General features: G+C 39.2%; 1 protein-coding gene across 1 annotated transcript; it reads left to right on the forward strand.

Moving 5' to 3' along the window:
- The first annotated feature begins 7728 nt into the window (after positions 1 to 7728).
- LOC131995910 (uncharacterized) lies at positions 7729 to 9162 on the forward strand. Its single transcript, XM_059365222.1, has 2 exons — positions 7729 to 8928; positions 8984 to 9162. The coding sequence occupies exons 1-2, from the start codon at positions 7729 to 7731 to the stop codon at positions 8990 to 8992; spliced, it is 1209 nt and encodes a 402-aa protein (XP_059221205.1). The 3' UTR covers positions 8993 to 9162.
- Positions 9163 to 9743: the final 581 nt, after the last annotated feature.

Consider the following 9743-nt stretch of genomic DNA (forward strand, 5'->3'; position numbering starts at 1 on the left):
CACTCTAGAGGCTCAAGAAGTCAAGACCCAAGATCGGTTTATATGACAGCTATATCAGGTTATTAACCGGTTTGAACCATACTTGGCACAGTTGTTGGATATCATAACAAAACACGTCGCGCAAAGTTTCATTCCAGTCGGATAAGAATTGCGCACACTAGAGGCTCAAGAAGTCAAAACCCAAGATCGGTTTATATGGCAGCTATATCAGGTTATAAACCGATTTGAACCATACTTGGCAAAGTTGTTGGATATCATAACAAAACACGTCGTGCAAAATTTCATCCCAATCGGATAAGAATTGCGCACTCTAGAGGCTCAAGAAATCAGGACCCAAAGATCGGTTTATATGGCAGCTATATCAGGTTATAAACCGATTTGAACCATACTTGTCAAAGTTGTTGGATATCATAACAAAACACGTTTTGCAAAATTTCATCCCAATCGGATAAGAATTGCGCACTCTAGAGGCTCAAGAAGTCAAGACCCAAGATCGGTTTATATGGCAGCTATATCAAAACATGGACCGATATGACCCACTTACAATACCAACCGACCTACACTAATAAGAAGTATTTGTGCAAAATTTCAAGCGGCTGGCTTTACTCCTTCGGAAGTTAGCGTGCTTTCGACAGACAAACGGACGGACATGGCTAGATCGACATAGAGTTTCACGACAATCAAGAATATATATACTTTATGGGGTCTCAGATGAATATTTTGAGTAGTTACAATCAGAATGACGAAATTAGTATACCCCCCATCTTATGGTGGAGGGTATAAAAATCAATTTGTGTTTGTTTGTAGGTTTGTTTGTTTGTTTGTGTGTTCCTTATAGACTCAGAAACGGCTGAACCTATTTTCTTGAAAATTTCACAGATTGTGCATAATGACAAATTTTTTGATATCTGAAGAGGGGGCGGACCCTCCCTCTTACCTGTTGTTCCATATAAAGTAAAAGAAGGCGCAGCGGAGCGGGCCCGGTCAGCTAGTATATTTATATTTATATACTAGAAGACCCGGGCCCGCTCCGCTGCGCCTTCTTTTACTTTATATGGAACAAAAGTTTCCTTGGAATATTTATTTTCGACAATAAAAGATCTTTTAGTGAAATACCATGCAAACTTGACTAACAGTTTAACAATATAAGTCCCTTTACCTGAATCCCACATGATCTTTATTGGTCTGCGAATTTAAGTGTGGATATAAGGTGTACTCCATTTTTAAAATACTTCATTTCAGCCCAATATTCTCATGATGATTTAGTGGTGTTTTCGGGGGAGAGGTGGTCCCCCAGATACTTGGCCCTGAAAAAAATTATTATCAACCTGCTCTTCTCTCAAATACCATTTATTGTATTTAAACCCCATATTGCCATTGGCCTAAGAGGAGTTTACAGGATGACGCGTCCCCAAACATCTGGCCCCAAAATAGGTTATCAAAATCGTTTTCTAATCTCAAATACCTTTCATTTGAGCCACAAATTGGCATGGTCGAAAATTTGTTTTCCTTTGCGGGTGTTTTGGGAAAGGGGTGATGCTCTAAATACATGGTCCTACATTTGGATATCAAATTCGTATTCTACTCCCAAATATCTGTATTTGAGCCCTATATTGCGATGGTCACTAAAAAATTGCTGTTTGTGGGGTATTTTGGGAAACGGGTAGAATCCCAGAAAATTAGTCCCGAAAATGGGTATCAATTCTTGCTCTACTCCCCAATACCATTCATTTAAGCTCCACATTGACATGGTCGGTAAATATGCCCGATTTAGGGATGTTTTGGGAATTGGGGTGGTCCCCCAAATACTAAGCCGGAAAATATATCAGCAACGTGCTCTATTCTCATATAACTATTTACCATTTATTTGAACCCAATATTGCCATTGGCCTCAAAATTGGATATCAAATTCGCTGTCTACTCTCATTTAAACTCCTTATTGCAAATATCAGCAAATATGTCCGGCTTGGGGTATTGGCCTAAAAAATATGAATATTTAGACTCTCTTTAAGACCCAAATTGTCTTGGTGAGCAAATACGTCCTATCTGGGGGTTGTTATGGTGGTGGGACGACCGCTAGAGAGTTGGCCACTAATGTTGATATAAAATATGTGGTCTACTCCCACATACCTTTAATTTGAGCCCCATATTTCTACAGTCGGCAAACATGACCGACTTGGGGGTGTTTTGTGGGGTGGGCGGCCACTCAGTGAGTTCGCTTTGAAAATATATATCTGATTCGTGTTCCACTTTAAGAACCCTCTTATTTGAGCCTCATATTGCAATAGTCAGAAAATATTTACTATTTGGGTGGTGGTGTGGGGGTGGGGTGGCCCCATAGACAATATTCCTCAGTATCGATATCAAATTCGTGCCTTACTCCCTTACTATGGTCGTAAGCTTGTACCCTTTGTGGGATGTTTTCGGTGAGAGATGGCCATCCAAACACTTGGTCCCATATTTGGATATCAGATTCGTATTCTTCATTCAAATACAATTTATTTAAGCCCCATATTGCCATGGTCGGTAAATAAGTCCTGTTTGGGGGTATTTTGGGAAAGGGGTGGACCCCCAGAAACATGGTCCCACATTTGGATATCAGATTCGTATTCTACTCGCAAATACCTTTCGTTTGAGTCCCATATTGCCATGGTCGGTAAATATGTCCGATTTAGGGGTGTTTTGGGGCTTGGGTGGTCCCCCTAGCACTTGGTCCGACAATTGGATATCAGATTCGTTTTCTTATCCTAAATACCTTTCATTTGAGTCCCATATTGTCGTGATTGGTCTAAATATATATTTGGTTGGTTTTAGGGTGGTGCAGCCCCCCTAGGTACACCATCCGAAATTTGGATACCAAATTTTTATACCCACCACCGAAGGATGGGGGTATATTCATTTTGTCATTCCGTTTGCAACACATCGAAATATCCATTTCCGACCCTATAAAGTATATATATTCTTGATCAGCGTAAAAATCTAAGACGATCTAGACATGTCCGTCCGTCTGTCCGTCTGTCTGTTGAAATCACGCTACAGTCTTTAAAAATTGAGATATTGAGCTGAAATTTTGCACAGATTCTTTTTTTGTCCATAAGCAGGTTAAGTTCGAAGATGGGCTATATCGGACTATATCTTCATATAGCCCCCATATAGACCGATCCGCCGATTTAGGGTCTTAGGCCCATAAAAGCCACATTTATTATCCGATTTTGCTGAAATTTGGAAAAGTGAGTTTTGTTAGGCCCTTCGACATCCTTCGTCAATTTGGCCCAGATCGGTTCAGATTTGGATATAGCTGCCATATAGACCGACCCTCCGATTTAGGGTCTAAGGGCCATAAAAGCCACATTTTTTAGCCGATTCCGCTGAAAATCGGGACAGTGAGTTGTGTTAGGCCCTTCGACATCCTTTGTCAATTTGGCCCAGATCGGTTCAGATTTGGATATAGCTGCCATATAGACCGATCCTCGATTTATGGTGTTAGGCCCATAAAAGCCACATTTATTACTTGATTTTGCTGAAATTTGGGACAGTGAGTTGTGTTAGGCCCTTCGACATCCTTTGTCAATTTGGCTCAGATCGGTTCAGATTTGGATATAGCTGTCATATAGACCGATCTTCCACTCTATGGTGTTAGGCCCATAAAAGCCACATTTATTACCCGATTTTGCTGAAATTTGGGACAGTGAGTTGCGTTAGACCCCTCGACATCTTTCTTCAATTTGGCCCAGATCGGTTCAGATTTGGATATAGCTGCTATATAGACCGATTTCTTGATTTAAGGTTTTGGGCCCATAAAATGCTCATTTATTGTCCGATGTCGCCGAAATTTGGGACAGTGAGTTAAGTTAAGCCCCTTGACATACATCTGCAATATCGCACAGATCGGTCCAAATTTAGATATAGCTGCCATATAGACCGATATCTAGGTTTTAGGTTTTGGGGCCATAAAGACCCATTTATTGTCCGATGTCGCTGAAATTTTAGACAGTGAGTTTAGTTAGGCTCTTCGACGTCCTTCTTCAATTTTGCCCAGATCGATCCAGATTTGATAATAGCTGCCATGTAGACCGATCTCTCGATTTAAAGTCTTTGCCCCATAAAAAGCGCATTTATAATCCGATTTCATTGAAATTTTACAAAATAACTTATGTTAGGCTTTTCAACATCCGTGTCGTATATGGTTCAGATCGTTTAATTTTTAGATATAGCTACTGTACTTATTAGTATTTGGTCCAAATCGGAGCATGTTTTGATATAACTGATATGGGTCATAAGGTATGAAATTTTCACCGAATTTTGATGAAAGGTAGTTTACATATATACCCGAGGTGGTGGGTATCCAAAGTTCGGCCCGGCCGAACTTAACGCCTTTTTACTTGTTATTTTTAGGGTACTATACGAGAGCAAACAAAATTTCGCTTAAATCGCACCACACATCTCCGAGATCTGGCGTTTCTGAAAATTAGGGTAAGGGGGAGGGTCCGCCCCTCTTCAGATATCAAAAAATTTAGTACCTTATTTTCACCACGGGATCATTATGCACCAACTGTGAACATTTCAAGAAAATCGGTTCAGCCGTTTCTGTGTCTAAAAATTGATTTTTATACCCTCCACCATAAGATGGGGGTATACTAATTTCGTCATTCTGTTTGTAACTACTCGAAATATTCGTCTGAGACCCCATAAAGTATATATATTCTTGATCGTCGTGACATTTTATGTCGATCTAGCCATGTCCGTCCGTCTGTCCGTCTGTCCGTCCGTCTATCCGTCCGTCTGTCCGTCCGTCCGTCTCTCCGTCCGTCCGCCCGTTTATCTGTCTGTCGAAAGCACGCTAACTTCCAAAGGAAGTTATTAGTGTAGGTCGGTTGGTATTGTAAATGGGCCATATCGGTCCATGTTTTGATATAGCTGTCATATAAACCGATCTTGGGTCTTGACTTCTTGAGCCTCTAGAGGGCGCAATTCTTATCCGATTTGAATGTATTTTGGCACTACGTGTTTTGTTGTGATATCCAACAAATGTGCCAAGTATGGTTCAAGTCGGTCCATAATCTGATATAGCTGCCATATAAACCGATCTTGGGTCTTGACTTCTAGAGCCTCTAGAGTGCGCAATTCTTATCCGATTGGAATAAAATTTCGCACGACGTGTTTTGTCATGATATACAACAACTATGCCAAATATGGCTCAAATCGGTTCATAACCTGATATAGCTGTCATATAAACCGATCTGGGATCTTGACTTCTTGAGCCTCTAGAGGTTGCAACTATTATCCGATTTGCCTGAAATTTTGTACGACGGATTCTCTCGTGACCGTCAACATACGTGTTTATTATGGTCTGAATCGGTCTATAGCCCGATACAGCTCCCATATAAATTGATATCTCTATTTTATTTCTTAAGGCCCCAAACGGCGCAATTCTTATTCGAATTGGCTGACATTTTACACAGGCCTCCAACATATAATTTAATTGTGGTCCAAACTGGACCATATCTTGATATTGCTCTAATAGCAGAGGAAATCTTTTCTTATATCCTGTTTTGCCAAAGAAGAGATGCCCGGAAAAGAACTCGACAAATCGCATTTGGTGGGGGGTATATAAGATTTGGCCCGGCCGAACTCAGCACGCTTTTACTTGTTATATATAAGATAACGCAAAAAGTGTTAAATTCCATGCAAATCGGAGCAGATTTAAATACAGCTTCCATATATATCTTTTATCCGATATGCGATTTTTTAGCTGCAGTAGCCACAATTTTAGTCCGATTATCACAAAATTTAGTATAAGAACTTACTTTGATGTCTTAATACGTGTGCAAAATGTTATCGAATTCAGTTGAGATTTAGATATAGCTCCCATATATCTCCCATCCGATATGCGGTTTTATACCCTCCACCATAGGATGGGGGGATACTAATTTCGTCATTCTGTTTGTAACTTTTCGAAATATTCGTCTGAGACCCCCTAAAGTATATATAAACTTGGTCGTCGCGACATTTTATGTTGATCCAGCCATGTCCGTCCATCCGTCCGTCCGTCTGTTTGTCGAAAGCACGCTAACTTTCGAAGGAGTAAAGCTAGCCGCTTGAAATGTAGCACAAATACTTCTTATTTGTGTAGGTCGGTTGGTATTGTAAGTGGGCCATATCGGTCCATATTTTGATGTAGCTGCCATATAAAACGATCTTAGGTCTTGATTTCTTGAGCCTCTAGAGTGCGCAATTCTTATCCGATTGGGATGAAATTTTGCAAGACGTGTTTTGTTATGTTATCCAACAACCTTGCCAAGTTTGGTTCAAATCGGTCTATAACCTGATATAGCTGCCTTATAAACCGATCTTGGGTCTTGACTTCTTGAGCCTCTAGAGGGCGCAATTCTCATCCAATTTGACTGAAATTTTGCACATAGTGTTTTAGTATCACCTTTAACAACTGTGCTAAGTATGGTTTAATTCGGTCTATTACCTGGTATAGCTGCCATATAAACCGATCTTGGGTCTTGATTTCTTGAGCCTCTAGAGTGCGCAATTCTTATCCGATTGGGATGAAATTTTGCAAGACGTGTTTTGTTATGTTATCCAACAACCTTGCCAAGTTTGGTTCAAATCGGTCTATAACCTGATATAGCTGCCTTATAAACCGATCTTGGGTCTTGACTTCTTGAGCCTCTAGAGCGCGCAATTCTCATCCAATTTGACTGAAATTTTGCACATAGTGTTTTAGTATCACCTTTAACAACTGTGCTAAGTATGGTTTAATTCGGTCTATTACCTGGTATAGCTGTCATATAAACCGATCTTGGGTCTTGACTTCTTGAGCCTCTAGAGTGCGCATTTCTTATCCGTTTAGAATGAAATTTTGCACGACTTGTTTTGTTATGATATCCAACAACTGTGCAAAGTATGGTTCAAATCGGTCCATAACCTGGTGTAGCTGCCATATAAACCGATCTTGGGTCTTGACTTCTTGGGCCTCTAGAGAGCGCAATTCTTATCCGATTTGCCTGAAATTTAGTACGACGGATCCTCTCATGACCATCAACATACGTGTTTATTATGGTCTGAATCGGTCTATAGCCCGATACAGCTCCCATATAAATCGATCTCTCTATTTTACTTTTTGAGCCCCCAAAGGGCGCAATTCTCATTCAAATTGGCTGACATATTACACAGGTCTCCAACATGTAATTTAATTGTGGTCTAAACCGGATCATATCTTGATATTGTAGTATACAAGTAGTACCTAAATAGCTTATACCATGTAATTCTGTAAATAGCCTATAGTATATAAGTAGTAGTACCTAAGCACCTTATACCATGTAATTATGTCGATAGCCTAATTATTGACGATAACAACTTATGCTTCTGTTTGTTATCGATTTACATTTTGATTATGCTCTGTGTTTCAAAAGAAATCTAAGTCGGACACCTGTGAAGAAGGGAAGCTAACACGAGCTCAATGAGTGTAAAAATAAAAGAAACAAATAAATAAAGTGTTTAAAATAAATTCAAACCGCCTACACCACTCACCACAAACTCAGAAGTGGGATATTAGAGAATTTTTTTTTCCCTGCGAAAAAATGGAATTCATGGAAGAAGAATTGTCTTTAACAACATTGCAGGCTTTGTGCAGGAATTTTTTTTTTGTCTACAGACGGAACAAAACGGCAGTTGGTTCTTCGTTTAAAAGATGTGCCTAAAGAGGAACTCACAAAAATGATAGAGGTGGAAACAACAAAAGAATACGACAGTACCGTTATCCAAAAACATTTGACTGTCGATGGAGGACAGTCAGTGGTACATAAAGAAAATCTACAGGCAAGTGAAAATGTAAAGAATACCGCAAAATTAGAGGGCACAAGTAAGAACGACAATGCAGACACAAAAGTTATGACAACCGAAAATATTCCGAACAACAACAAAAACCAACGAACTCCAGAAAAAGAAAAACACAAATTGCAGCACACTTCGAACCCCAACGAAGAGATATTAAGTGGCAGATTTGACCGACGAGTAAACAACTACAACAACTTCCGCAGTGCAGAATTTACTTTGGAGGCGCCACTGAAAGAAAAAGAAATGGAGCTATTGAAAAAAGAGAATGAGTTGCTAAAACGTGAACAAGAACTCTTACGCAAAGAGAACCAAATGTTGAGATCAGTTGATTGCGCAGCTGAGCAGTCTGCAGCTGCTGGTATTTCTCTTAGCTTGGTAAGCAACTTTATCTCAAATTATGATGGTAAAACCGATGGCACATTTTGGGTTACCCAGCTGCGTGATATTCAAAAGACATACATGTTGTCTGACAACATGTTGAGAGCATTGTTCGCAACAAAGTTGATTGGCAGAGCGCAGGTATGGCTACACTCGCGACGAAACACTTCAGACGAAAATCTTGATGAACTTTTTCAACAATTCTGCTTGATGTTCGGCACCAAAGAAACAAAATTAGAGCTTCGCAGAAATTTTGAGCGCCGTAAATGGAGTTATGGTGAACATTTTACTGACTACTGTAATGACAAAATAATGTTGGCAAGCAAGCTCTCTTTAGATGAAGATGAATTAGTGGAGTACATAGTGGATGGTATACCAAATATACAGATACGCATGCAAATGTCTTTGCAACAACACACAAGTACCGACGACTTGTTGAAGTCACTTGCAAATGTTAAGTTAAGCAAACCATCAACAGCCCAACAAACAACACAGAAAAATAAAGAAAATACAGAAGGTAAACAACCAACAACGAGAGTCGGCGTTCGTTGTTATAACTGCAACAGCGTAGGTCATTATGCAGCCGACTGCAGCAAACCTCGTCGACAGCCTGGGACGTGCTATGCGTGTGGCAGCGAAGAGCATATGGTCAGCGATTGTGAATTAAATAAGAAGAAGAACGATGAGAAAATGAACCATTATGTAAGATTGTTTAATTTTAGTCCATTATTTAATAATAATTTTAAATTTACTTTAGAATGCCTGATAGACTCTGGTAGCCCGATCAGTATGATAAGACAAGATGTTTTACCGAATGAAGTACAGACTTTTGAATTTAATAATTTTTCATTTTATGGCATAAACAATTCTAAATTGAAAATACATGGAAAATGTTTTTGTTACATTGAAGTACTTAATAAAAAAATGAAATTTGAATTGATCGTGGTTGACAAAGATTCTATGAAGTATTCTGTAATATTGGGCCGAGATTTTCTGTCAAAGACAAATAGTACAATAATTTTAGGTGAGCCAGATTCAGATGTTACTGTTAAAAATTATGACAACGATATTACTATAGATTATTATGAAGAGGAAGAGAAATTCAGTAAAATGATTATGTCGATAGATGTAAGCCCGAATATGAGCGATTTAGATCTTAAGACTGGGAACGATTTAAAACATGAATTTAAAGAGAAATTAGAAGATATTTTTCGTTCCACTTATGTTGAAATGTTACGGCCGTTGGAACCGGATGTGAAATGTGAAATGAAACTAGTTTTGGAAAATGTGAAACCTTTTCATTGTCCTCCTCGTAGACTGTCGTATGCTGAGAAGAATGAACTTCAGAACATTTTAGACGATTATTTGGAAAAGGGGATAATTAGAATTAGTGAATCGGAATTTGCTTCGCCCATAGTTTTAGTACGTAAGAAGACAGGAGAATTGAGAATGTGTGTGGACTTCCGTAACTTGAACAAAAATACTGCGAAGCACAATTACCCCATACCTTTAATAGA

Source organism: Stomoxys calcitrans, chromosome 1, assembly GCF_963082655.1.
Source record: "Stomoxys calcitrans chromosome 1, idStoCalc2.1, whole genome shotgun sequence".
Taxonomy (NCBI): Eukaryota; Metazoa; Arthropoda; class Insecta; order Diptera; family Muscidae; genus Stomoxys; species Stomoxys calcitrans.

Excerpts from the sequence above, each read along its gene's own strand:
- LOC131995910 (XM_059365222.1), top strand. The coding sequence starts at position 7,729 with ATGATAGAGGTGGAAACAACAAAAGAATACGACAGTACCGTTATCCAA.